Genomic DNA, 13,209 nt, shown 5'->3' with positions numbered 1-13,209 from the left:
TTGCGCTCATTAACGACTGGCGGACACATTCGACGCGGTTGATTGTGGCCATTGAAAAATATATATATATTTTTTTTCGCGCTCTTTCATTTCTATACCACCCAAAGAGTCCCATATTCTTTATTTTTTAACGTTACATGTCACACAACACCTCCATCCGCACACACAAAAAAGGCAAAATAGATTTTTAATATTTGAAAGAAAAAAATGTCCGATAGAAACAATCTATTGCGAGCCGCCTGTCTGGTAGCTTCTTACATTTATAGCGCCAGCATAAAATAATAGAGCCATAAAAAAAATGTTTTGTTCGCTAAAAAAAAAAAAAAAAAGGGAAAAGAAAAATACAGCTATGGCAGTCTACCGACAGGTAACAGATAGCCGGACTCGTGACTGCCATACGAAATGTATTTTCTTTTTTTCTTTACCAGGCCGAGGTGTCATCGGAATGTCCGAAAGAAAAAAAAAAGAAGAGGATGTTTCGATTTAAAATGCCACAATATGGGGATTATTACATTTTCAAGATTGAATTGATGTTCGTTTCGAAATTCCTTTCTAAGAAAAAAGAAATACATTTTCAAGCGACACACACGTGTAGATAGACGTAGGTATAGACAAGAATCCCGCTGCGTGTGAGGAAGCGGACGCGCGTGCGGCCAAAACACGCAAATCACCGATTGACACGCGTTCTTTCCTTGATTGACTCTCGTCTATCTTCCCTCTTTTTTTTTTTCCTCCGGTATTGTTCAACCAATTTCTGTTTTAGTTAACACTCGACAAACAGTGACAGCTAAAAAAAAGACAATGAAAAATGAAAAAACCCTGTAACCTGCCCACATATCGCGTAAGAAAAAGGGGGAAATAAAAAAAACCAGCAGATAAAATATAACAAAAGCGAATTTAAACAAAAAAAAAAAAAAAAAAAAAAAAGACAATCGTCTCGAAATAGCAGCAGAGATAGAGAGCGAAAAAAAAAAGGAACCGGTTGGCCAAATGAAACCGAATTCGGTAAGCGTAACTAGAAACTCACTGCGCGTATCGGCAGCTCACGCATTTCAATGGCACAAGTTGGAGGCAGAAAAGACATTGAAACGACTTGTTAGCTTTGACAATCTCTTCTTACGGGTACGTTCCACATTTTGTGTTGAAAGAAAAAAAAAGAAATGTCAGAAGCCAGAAACTTCAACGAGTTTATATAGACGAAGTTATATCCTGTTGTCTAAGAACCGAAATGGAATCATGGACATTTATGCCATAAATCATGTCGTTTTTATTTTAATCCGCAAAAGACCAGTTTCTTTTGCGGGAAGGGCTGTCGACCTTGGGTTCGATCTTTAATTGAACGCCGCAAATATTTTGCAGCGTATGTAGCCGAAGGAACTTGTTGCGTCAGCAGGAAACTGACAGTCCCAAGAAAAAGAAAAGTCAAACGTAAAATTGAATTTAAAATGGTATTGTCATTTAAAAATAGAAGGCGGAATGAGACATTCAACATCCTTTATATGAAAGAGCACAAAGCACGATTTAATGGCAATCTCGAATATCATCAAGCGGCAAAATGTGCGCGCATTTCAGACGACCCGCAAATCCTGTCGGGAGGAAGATCAGCGTTTCCAAGAATGAAACAATCCAAATCATTTAGAAAAAAAAAACATTTTAAATAAAACTTTTAAAAGGATCGTGACCATTTTTTTTTTAATGCGTAGCACGCGAGAGAAATGCATTCAACTGTCTTTTTCAGATCCCCCTCTCTACTTGAGCATCATTCATTTAAAAAACATTCAATAGAAAGGGATCTATTTAAACACAGATAGAAATCGGCATTTCATCTGTAAAACGACGACAACTCGGAGGGCAGACAAATTAATCGTTCGTATCCGGTCAGCTGTACACGATAATGAAAAGAATAATAATAAAAAAAAAACCTAAACTCGAAAAAAAAAAGGTCGAACAGATGCGAGGAAACGAGCAGGAGGGGGAGAATGGAAAGGAAGCAGCTAGCAAACAACAATAATGGGAAATTCGTATAATTGGTTCGGGTTCGGTCGTGGGGCACGGGCGCAGTTACAATTGACTGGAAAATGTTGTACGACTTCATTGCCAATGAAAAGGGTCTTCTTTTAAGGGCGAGAGAGAGACAAACTATAATTTCTTTTTTCAAACAAGAAAAATTCTGACGGAAACACACGAGGAGAAATGATGACAGTTTATTGGTTGGTCAGCACATTCGAATGACCACCAAATGCGATACTGATCAAACGGCCTGGGAACTGATAACGAGCAGGGGAAAAAAAAAAGAATGTCAGGAATCATCATTAATTCTCAGTTCTCATAGAAGTAGAGAGAGAGAGAGAGAGAGGGAAGGCACGAAAAAAGAAGGCCGATAACGATCCCCTTCTTCGCTTGGTCGTGTGTTGACCGAACAATCGGTGCGAGAGGGAACTGAGCGGTGACGGTGAAACATTCCACGATGACCAACCAATCGTCAAGTTAGTTACACAAGGCAAACTTTGTTAGACGTTATCCTTGTAGCGTGCAGCGTTACGTTAAAACCTTGTGAAAGAGAGCGCGAGTCAAAAGAGGGGTGAACGGCAAAGAATGTTTGAAACCGAACAAAAATAAAAACCGAGCGCCAAATTTCAAAAAAAAAAAAAAAAAAGGAAAAAGGGGAAGTTTGACATCTTTGAAATTGAGTTCTCTTCTTTTGTCTCCCTATTCTTCTCTTTCTTTATCGCTTCGCCGTGGACGTATTGACACCAGCCCTTAGTGAAAATAGAACCTGGACGTCACACGTATACAACATCTGCCGGCCGCTAGCAGTTTTTTCGAAAAGAAAACCTGGGCTGAATGGACTCAAAAGAAAGGTATAATAGGAAGGCCTGGCAAGGTTAGGTTAGGTTTTTTTTTAAATAAAAAAAAAAGGCGACTTTGTTATAATAGCCTAAAAAAAACCAACCACTGGGTCTTTTATTATCGTATCCTTTCTCTCGAGGAAAAGAAAAAGCGATGGGTTTTAAAAAGAAGCGTGGCACGAGATTATAGACTGAACTAACACCGGTCGAACCAAAAATGACTTCTACAACGTTTTCATCCGCGTCTAGAGAACAAAACAAAACAAAAATCTGTCCGACCGGAACAGGCCAAGTCGTGCGAGTAAAGAGGACCACACCAAACAAAACGGGGTATATGATCAATCGATATCGAAAAAATAAATCATGTATAAATAAAAATACTGCTGCCATGATGTATGACTGCAGCAACAGCTTAAACAAAACAAACAAGATGGAGATTAAAGATGGAGATTTTCTTTCTCTAGAGAGGGAATCATTATTCATTCCCTCACGATTCTATCGGAGAATGACGAAGTGCGAATCATCTCTCACAGCGCTACAGGTTTTTTTTTTCCCAGTCGATGGTTATCTTTTTGAAAAAAAAAAAATATATTTAAAAGGCGCGGCTTCGAGGGTCTAATAAAATCAGTAAAGTTAGCAGTGGCATTCGAGTTGCATTCTTGTGAAAACAAAAAAAAATACAGCGAATACACGAAAAAACAAAGAAAGTATTTTTCGTTTAGTCCTGTCTGTGTTGATGGTTATCGGCAGGAAAGTCACAAAAAAATTGGAAGAAGGTCAGCCTGGAATAGATCGACTTAAAAAAAGAGAGACACACACACACACAGAAAACACATGAATGTCGACAAAAAGAAATGCTAGCCAAAAAAAAAAAAAAAAAAAAAAATAAGATGGATGGCAACCAGAGCATTTCGGGGGACATGGAACATTTTGTTTCTGTGTGTTGTCTCTATTATATAAGAAACGTACGACATCGTAAAAAAAAAAATGTAGCGAACGAGGGGGAGGACAAGGAATCTTCTATTTTTTTTATTAGACTATATAAATGGAATAAGCAGACAGAGGTAAAAATAAAAAATAAAAGAATACCCGCTCTTTTAGAAGTGAGGGGAGCCTATTTTTTATTTTCATCTTTTTTTTAATGCAAGACACTTAACTCTTACGATAGTGAAGGAGTAGAGGGAGAGAACATGAATGCTGTACGTCTTGAGAGGATTCTACACTCGACAAGGGGTCGACTAATGGCGATCCCATTATTACATCTGATTCGAGTGGCTGGGCCTTATCTCTGAGAAGAGAAGAAAAAAATCTAAATCCAATCATTTCATCAGTTTTTTTTTTCCTCCCGATGTAATACTGAATTTAGCCACTAGAGGCAACACACATCAAGAAGGGGTCCTCACATATTTAAAAAAAAAAAAGAAAAAAAAAGAGGGGCTATTTAGAAAAATGCAGGTCATTTTGAGGGCGTGGGTAGGCTAACGTCGCGGCGGCCTCTTCCTCTTTTTTTTCCCTTCCCGTAGGTATACACACGTAAATAGGAAAAACGAGAGGAGGAGAAGTGAAGAGACGACACTTCTCTTTTCCGACACAGTCATTCTTCTTCTTCTGACCCATCCACTTTTTTTATTTTCATTTCTGATGGGCTCTTTGGACTCTATTTTTTTTTCCCGAACCTCTTCAACCAGTTCATTTGAATAAATCCCGCGCGACATGGGCTACTATCTTCTCGTTTCCGAGGGAAATCGTACGAGGGGCGTGTGCTTTGTAAATAGAAGAAAAAGATTTATGGGTCTGTCGATCAATCAAAAACTTAAAAAAAAAAAAAAAAATGTTTCTTTTTTCCAACTCCAGGCCATTTATAAAATAGTAGAACCACTTGGTGGCATCAGGGCATGTCGAACGAACGCGCGGGAGTTGAATGAATCAACAAAGAAAAAAAAAAAAAAAAAAAAAAGAAATTCCGGTGCCATCGATTCCAGACAGACAACGCCGAGCTCTTTGACTGCTGTCTGTTCAAATAAAAACGACCAGCAATAAGAAGAAACAGTGTGTGTGTGTGTGTGTGTGAGAAAACATAGTCGTGCGAGTTTCTTCCTATTTAAAGAGAGAAGAGAAAGAAAAAAAAAAAAAAAATATCACCGTGAGCTTCCCACCCTCCCCTTTCAGAAAGGTGCGAAAGGTGTCATTCATCACCCGTTGATCGCAGTCGTCTCTATTTTTAGTCTCCTCTTTTTTTGGTTTGGAACACAATAACACACTCAAAGGCTCTTCTTTTTTTTCCCGGAGCAACACTATACGTCGTATCTTTCAAACACAGTATCCGTTCATAAATATATATATATATACATTTGGATGAACGTCTGTGTGTGTGTGTGTGCCTACGTCTAACAGTATGTACCGAAACTTTCGTCTTTTTCGTTCACATATTTGTTCAAGAAAAAAAAAAAAAAAAAGATATAGATGGCGGGGCAAAAGAAGGAGCGTCTCCGTATCGTTTTACGGCAATGTCAACATTACACTTTTAAAGTTTCTACCGCCAAGGACCTTTTTTTTTTCTTCTTTCGAGTCCAGGGAAAGTGGGGAAGAAGAAAAAAAAAAAAATTGCACACACGCAACATAAAAAAAAAATGTTGTAATATTATTAAAAATAAATTTGGATGTAATTTCAAAAGTGAACCGCAAACGAGTACACAAGAAGGGAAAAAGGTCAAATGAAGATAGCGCAGACGGATGTTTCTTCATCACGTAATAAAACCGTTATGGCAACAAGCGGACCAGATCCCCACCGAAAGAAAAAACTACCGAGATGATGAGGCTCGCTATCTCTTTCGTCTTAATTGCCAATTCTTAACGATGCAGGGCGTTCATTTGGCCTCACATATAAAGCGCATCGTGTTGATTCACGCCGCGATTTTGCTTCAACATCACGACCCGACATACTTTCAACGCTCTCAAAACATCATTATTATCGCTACATTCGAGCGTCCGAGATTTCAGAAAAATAGCAAATGAAACAACAACAAGGCGAACCTTGATTTGTTGTAATGAAACAAATAAAGAAAAGGAAATTTTTTCAGAAAAAGTCCGCGTGTGGAAATAAAAAGGTAACCCGACGTCACCACAATCGTGAAACGAACGACGGCGATAGTACAAGGTGGTCCCGCTGTGTTTGCAATGGCTTGATAACCAATAAAAAAAGAAAAAAGGGGCCACTGGCCGTGAATAACAGGGTAGATATATACGATTCACGCCCGATGGGCATTACACTTTCACGCACGACTATCATTCGTGATCAGTTGTCGTCATCGATGCGACTCTAATCGATTAGCTATGCGATAAAAACCGATCAATGAACTTTGCTCCCTGGACGTCCAACGTTCGTGGGTAAACAGTTTTCATTCTACCCATTTAAATGGCTGTTGAGATAAATTCGAAGAAAAATAAAGAAAAAACCCAAATGAGAAAAGGAAAAACAAAAACAAAAAATGTATCGCAGAACGTGCCATTCTCTTGGTTTTCTGCTGAAAAAAAAACAGCAACAACCACGGGAAATGTGTTTTCCCAGTTCGATGGGTTCACACGAGCACACTGTTTGGGTCCACCCGTCTTTAAATAGAAAACCGCAATTCTGACAACTCGAGGCTCTATTCCCATTCTCTTTTTTTTCTCCCTACTTAACGTCAATTGTGTTTCATTAAAATCTGTCGCGTTCGCAATTTTTTACAACCCATTCTTTTGCCAAAATTTAACAAAAAAAAAAAAAAAGTGGGAAAATAAAGAATTAGTTTACTGAACCCATCCATTTTCATTTGCCCGCTCACGCAATTCCTCCTGTCAGATTCCTCAGCAAAAAAAAAAAAAAAAAAATAGAAAAATCAAGTTGGAAAAAAGCACAGCATTGAGGAAGAGTCAAATAGACAGCAATAACGAGAGGCAAGGTCATCAAAAAATCAAGACGCAATTTCTTGTCCCGACATCACTTGAATTCAATGACGCGTCCATCAAACCACTTCAGATCGTTGACGGGCAAGCTTCTTGAAAACATTCGGCCGCGTTCTCCTCTCTCCCCGGGATCACAATCTTTTGTGGATTGGGCCCTCGATTGGTGGCGTCTGGCCAACATCAAATGGATAACCCGTCAATCTGTCACATTTCAAGCCCCCCATCTCTATACCAAAGCTAAACAAGGCCAGTGTAACAAGGAAAAAAATTTTGAGAGGTGGAAGAAGATGAGCTCATCGATAGACCCTGTTTTTTATTTTTCGATGTCCATCAATAACAATCGATTATTTTCTTATGTTAGGTCCGTGACCACGTAAAAAAATGCCTTTTTTTCTCTCAAGCTCACAAACAGACATTTTCTCGTTTTCATGGGGAGGCAGGAGGGAGATGCTGGATTGTAAGAGTCACGCAAGTCTTCTCTCCGAGTAACCCGATATCCAGCAACAGAGTACTGTGGTTTTTATTTCCCTTCCAAAACAAAAAAAAAAGGCTAATTCCTTTTTTTTTTTTTTCAAAATGAAATTTGTTTAAAACGAAACAAAACAAAGTCAAAGTGAGAGTAACTCTAGATGACTTTTAATAACCCTTTAGTTATACAAATGTATAAACAGATGGAGGGGCAGTAACGTAGACCGAATAACATTATCAACTCGACATCCCCATCGATGCATCAAATGTTATTGTTTATCACCGTGAATTTATAGCTGAGCGCATCGTTCGTTTGTTTTTTGTTATAATTACATTCCCCCTCCGTTTGGATTCACAATGAAATGCGGGTGCGTGTGAAGCAACGGGCCATAGCGGACGCACGATTACCTGTCAAGAGGATCTCTCTCGATTTATTGAACTTTTGTTTCCTCCATGTTTTTTGTTTTGTTTTCCCCCCTCTGCTCTCCCACCCGTATTTAATCTTTTAACGATTGTTTGTTATGAAGGCAAAAGAGAGAAATAACAAATCGACACGGCCTTGCGTGATTTCACGAGAAGAAAAAGAAGGTCATACCCACACACGCCGAGAGCTCAGAGGTTATAGCCATTGGCATCGGTCGGGAGGCGCCCTGCTTTCCCGAAGAAATCATTCTCCCTACCGTTCAGCCCACCTCACTACCCAACAAAACCCATCAATTAGATAGACCTTTTTCTTTTACATCATCAAGAGGGGGAAAAAAAATAATCATTTCTCTATAGCTAGAGAGATTACGTTTTACATGTAACTAACTCACGAATATAAAAAAAAAATCGAGTTATTTTTTTTTTTACGTTCTCGATCACCGGTTGATTGCGTTCCTTTATTGCCTTGTCACTGCTTGTTTTTACTGAACGCGTGTCGAAAAGGTGTTTTCCCATATTACATAGTGGTATCGGTAACGCGTTTGTACCTCTGTGTTTTAAATCGAATCGTGTTCTGTTCTCTCTTCACTTTTACCTCTGTCCCACATCCATAACATCATGCCTTAAACAGTGGCCACCATATCGGGTCAATGACAATGTATAATAAAAACAACAACAAACGCAAAAAAAAAAAAAAAAAAAAAAAACAAGAAGAAAACGAGTTCTTTTTTAGCGCTAATACGTATCCAGCAATCAATGCCGAATTGACGAGACATTTACGGTGTTTAGTTCGAAATCCTCGGTTTTTATGTTGACGTGCCTCTTTTACCGTGTAAATGACGCCTAATGACACGAAAACCTTTGGAATCATCTCACTGACTTTTTTTTTGTTTGTTGCGTTATTATTGTTATTTTTCTCCCTCCCAAATCTGGCACCGCTTTCTCTTCCTTTGACGGAGACTGATGATTTCCTGCGAGCTGCCAGGGTCCTCTCTGGCGCAGTATAGCACGTCGCACGCCCAACGTCATCACCGACGTGACGGTAGCGGAAAAAAGAAAATGGCATTTCAACGAGTTTTTTGGCATGCACTGATTATCGCGAGCAGGTTAATGTTGCCAACAAATTACCGCGCGTCTGCATACGAAACGTAAATTTAAAAAAAAAAAATCCTCGGCACAAAAAAAGAAAAAGAGATAAGCATTCTTCTTTTTGAGTTATTTTCTTTTTTTTTTTTTTTGCCTCGAGTCCTTGGAAGACTAGCATTTTCAACCTCATCATCATCTTTGCTACTACCGCCGTCATTTCGAGAATTACACAGAAAAAAAGAGTAAGACGTGAAAGAGACTTGCATAGGTACTCCTCTATGTCCTATACATAGATCCCGCACTTCAATATAAAAAGGAGAGCTCCGCATACGTTTCACCTCATCATCGCCGCTCTGCATCGTCATATCCCGCGCGCACGCTTTGCGTCACGACGCGTTGTTTCGCTAAAAGTACAGCTTCATTGTATCAAATGAAATACTGCGTACTGTTATAGCGAGGAAAAAAAAAAAACAACAACCATGGGATGACCTTGTGGTGGCTCAATTCACGCTCGACCCTGACGATCACGCACGCTCACGTGAGAGTCCCGTCCTCATACCTTTATATTTCGGGAAAAAAAAACATTGCCGACTGCATACTTGCACACAACTATGAAAGAGCGTGATTGCGTCGAAGGAATCCCAGGCAAAGAGTTGCGCAGGGGATAATAAAAAAAAATAATCGCAGTACAAAAAAAAAAAAAAAAAAAAATAAGAAAACCTTCCATCATTTCCTGGTTTTTCATTTGTGTTTGTTGCACGCGCAAATCGGTTGGCTATGAACGCGGCAAACTGCGCACCTTGAGAATAGCCCAACACCTTTCGTACGGTTATTATTATTACGATCGTCACTTACCTTGAGAAGGAGATGAACAGGCGAACTGATTTTCGGCCGACGTCCCGGGTCGCTGCAAAAGCACCACGCCAATTTCCAGCAGCTAGGCATTTTGTTGTTGTTGTTGTTATCCCTTTAAAAATTGTAGGCTGACCTCTTCTCTCCGGGAGTTTAAGATCGGAGTTATAAAAAAAAAGGGAAATAACGGGGCCCCCAGCGCACCACGTTATCGTCTCAACAGCTTCAACAAAAACCTGCTGGGGATAGAAATCAAAGAATCAGGTCGATCCATCACAATCAACGTCGTTGTCGTAGAAGAAGAATACATCGTCCCAAAACATGAACGTATATATATGCCCATTCGAGAAAGAGAGAGAGAAGAAAAATCCCGAGCAAAAGTCCATACGGAAGAGAAGCAGCAAGAGCAAATGATTCAGTAGGAAAAACGAAAGAAAAAAAAAAAGATATGAATAGCTATAGGGGGAGAAAAAATCATCAGTATTGAATGTGAAAGAGATGCATGTCTTTGGGGTGGAAGAAGGCATTTTTATGGTTTGGGACCCGCAGCATGGGGTGGTTCGTGTGTGGGTTGTTATACAGCTACGTCTTCTCGGGGGTGAGGGTGTCGGTCGAGAATGTTGTCTATTCCTCTTCCTCTTTAAATTTTTCCCTTCTACATGTATACATGAATACGTACACCTTCTTTCTCCCTTTTTTTTTGGTTGATTTATATTCCATCATTAATTTTCTTGCGGCCGAGAAGCAGCAAAAGCATCGACGTTTCCTCTTCGCCCCTTGTGGCGGCTTCGAAAAAACAACCCACAACCCATCAGGCCTACCATTTCTTCTTTTCCCCCTCTATTTCGAGAAAAAAAAACTAGCACAAGACATTTTCTTTTTTGGCGACCCATAGAAGCAACGGGTTTCAGCAACGTGGGGAATACAAAATGAAAAAAAAAAAGATGCGATCACGATATTATATTCCAATCGTCTCTTACCAGGTATAATCGATCAGACGGGCAAACTATTCAAGCGCATTCCCGCATTTAAAGGCCTCTTTTTTTTTTTTAAATCCCACCTGATGTGTTAGCTCGCACACCTGGTTGTGTACAGTATTTATTACACACACACAACAACACTTGGCTATAAAAAGAGCTGGTGCCATATGATACATGGGTTTCTCGTATCAGAGACAAGGAAAGAAAATAGGTCTAAACGGGATTTTTTCTTTAAGGTGTATCTAGTTATCGTATTAGCGTTCCACAGGGGTTCTACTGGAATGTCACGTCGTGCTCGATTTCCTCTCGCATTTGACTACAATTTCCAAAATGTGTGTTTTGGTTGTCCAGAGTTTCCATTTCAACGGGAGAGTTTGAAAGAAAAATATATATATGTGGAAGAAGGGACGTGTGTGCAAGTCAAACATCCGGGAATGTTGGAAAATGCCAGTTCTTTCTAAAAAAAAAAGTTAAGATCTTCGTGTCGTTGTCGATAGTAAAACGCAATAAACAAAATGAACTCTTAAATAAACTGAGAATGAAGTAATTAGAACCCTATTTTGGGTGAAGCAAAATAGCCCCCCCCCCCTTCCCGATAATGTTTCGCAATAAAACAACATTTCCGAAGACGTGGTGACGTTAAACAAAACACTTTGCAGCGCCTTTTTTAAAATATCTTTTGACAACGGCCCATTTCAAGAAGAAGAAAAAAAAAAAGAAACATGTAGTGACTTAAGTAGCTTAGTGTCGTCCGGCAGTCAGTCAAGTTTCTTTTTTTTATGGCAGTACATGAAATGTTGGCCGAGTTTAAAATAAAAATTTATTTTCTTCTTTCCCACAACAACAACAAAAAAAAAAATAGGGAGAAAATCCCGAGTCGTAAATTTCGTCCCATTTAACAAGAAAAATTGACGAGTCTAACATTTGCAACGCAGGACAAAGGAAGGACTTAGAGAAAGAGGTGAAACTTGTTTCCTTTTCGTAGGGCAGGGAATGTGGAAACCCAGGGTTATTATTCTGCGGACTTTCGGAATGTTGTGCGCCGATTTCAGGGAGGGGAGGGCAAAAAAAAATTTTTTCGGGGGGATGGTGAGGGGGGGGGGAGATAAACTTGAAAAAAAAAATGTTGATTGATTCATCCGCTTTACTTTATCCAGTCGGCATCCAGAGGTATTCCGAAAAAAAGGATGACTTTAACCGTAAGCAGCTGATGTCTTTTGAACCTTGGGTCGTGTCAAGTCAAAAGAATCAAAGGATTTCGGTACCCCCCCCACCCCTTCTACTATTTTTTTTTTGCAAAAAGAAAAAGGAAGTTGAATACGTGCAAAGAAGAAAAAAAAAATGGTTCGTCGACAGGGAGAGGTGATGCATTTAGGAAATCCGGGATTTTGAGTTCTCTTTTTTTTTCCGGAAACGACCATAACAAATGCCACATAATTAGCCCATTAGCAAAACAACAACCCCCCCCCCCCCACCTCCATCAGCTGACGTGTTTAATGAAGCATTTCACCATCACTACCGTGTCACCTGATGAGATTTTTTTGGCACACCGACAATGCAAGGCGGGTTCGTTATTATTCAAACGTGAGGATTACAGTGCACAACACTTTGTCGAGGGAAATGCAGACATCAAACCTCCCCCTCCCCCCCCCAAAAAAAAAAAATGAGTGTTAAGTAGAGGATGAAGGCGGATGGGTGGATCGTGCATCCGCTTTCAAAAACAGACTGAAAGCTTTCGCAATGTGGGAATCCTTTAGGACAGAAGCTCAGTCTGGATCGCACACGCGTTGTAGCCAACATGTGGCCACACAGAGAGCGAGCCACCGACATATGCAAAAGACCCTTCACGATAACCCGTAAATCAAACATAAAAAAAAAAAAAAGAAATGATAAAAGCAAACCGAGAACATGAGAAAGAGTTGAATTTCACGAGATTGAAGGAAAGAGAAATGAGATTCGTTGTTTCAAAACAGCTTATTACCCATGGAGAAGTTTTGGCGCGTGTGTTTCCCACCCTTTTTAGCGTGGTCGTTGGGACACTTATTGGCAATTTCTTCTCTCGCCGACACTGGACACACGCTGTGAGCACATTGAATAGTTCCTCTCTTTCTTTTTTTCTCCTTTTTAATGATAATTTAATAGCAACTATTTATTCGCTAGAGTAAATCCGGTGGTTGGATTGGCGTGACGAAAATGCAACTGATTGAATTTACAGTCTACTGTGTGGTGGCCAAATTGTGTGTGAGTTCGTGGTAAAGTCAGCAAGAAACAAAATGTACACACACACACAAAAAAAAATAAGTACACACTCACACACGTACACTGGGAAAGACAAACGCAAAAACACTTGGACACGAAACGGTTTTCTTCTTTTTTTTTTTTGGTCGGGAAATAGACGGAAACACGTGCACCGATGCAGAGCGCCAGAACAACACTGGCCCAGGCTGGGCGACCATCTAGCGGGCTTTTTTCGGCCCCCGCCCCGCTCACCCAAAGTGTATGAACCCCCCTAAGCTGAAATCGTGCCTCGGGGCGCCCTCTTCTTTTCTCGAGGGCTTGCTTATTCTTCCTCGGGCCATGGGTGTATATCACCACTACCACTAGTC

The 13,209-nt window shown here is 40.0% G+C and overlaps 1 protein-coding gene across 1 annotated transcript in view; it reads right to left on the bottom strand.

Moving 5' to 3' along the window:
• Positions 1–12,906, bottom strand: part of LOC130692319 (tensin-3-like) — a 51,976-nt gene extending 39,070 nt beyond the window's left edge. Inside the window, exons 1-2 of the mRNA XM_057515406.2 lie at positions 12,585–12,906; positions 9,627–9,862 (exon numbers count right to left, since the gene is read on the bottom strand). Of these exons, the coding sequence (XP_057371389.1) occupies positions 9,627–9,716 (90 nt within the window). The 5' untranslated portion in view covers positions 9,717–9,862; positions 12,585–12,906. The remainder of the gene's footprint in view (positions 1–9,626; positions 9,863–12,584) is intronic.
• Positions 12,907–13,209: the final 303 nt, after the last annotated feature.

The sequence above is a fragment of the Daphnia carinata genome, chromosome 1 (assembly GCF_022539665.2).
Source record: "Daphnia carinata strain CSIRO-1 chromosome 1, CSIRO_AGI_Dcar_HiC_V3, whole genome shotgun sequence".
Classification (NCBI taxonomy): Eukaryota; Metazoa; Arthropoda; class Branchiopoda; order Diplostraca; family Daphniidae; genus Daphnia; species Daphnia carinata.
Note: the sequence above shows the minus strand (reverse complement) of the source record. Positions and strands in the feature narration are given on the sequence as shown.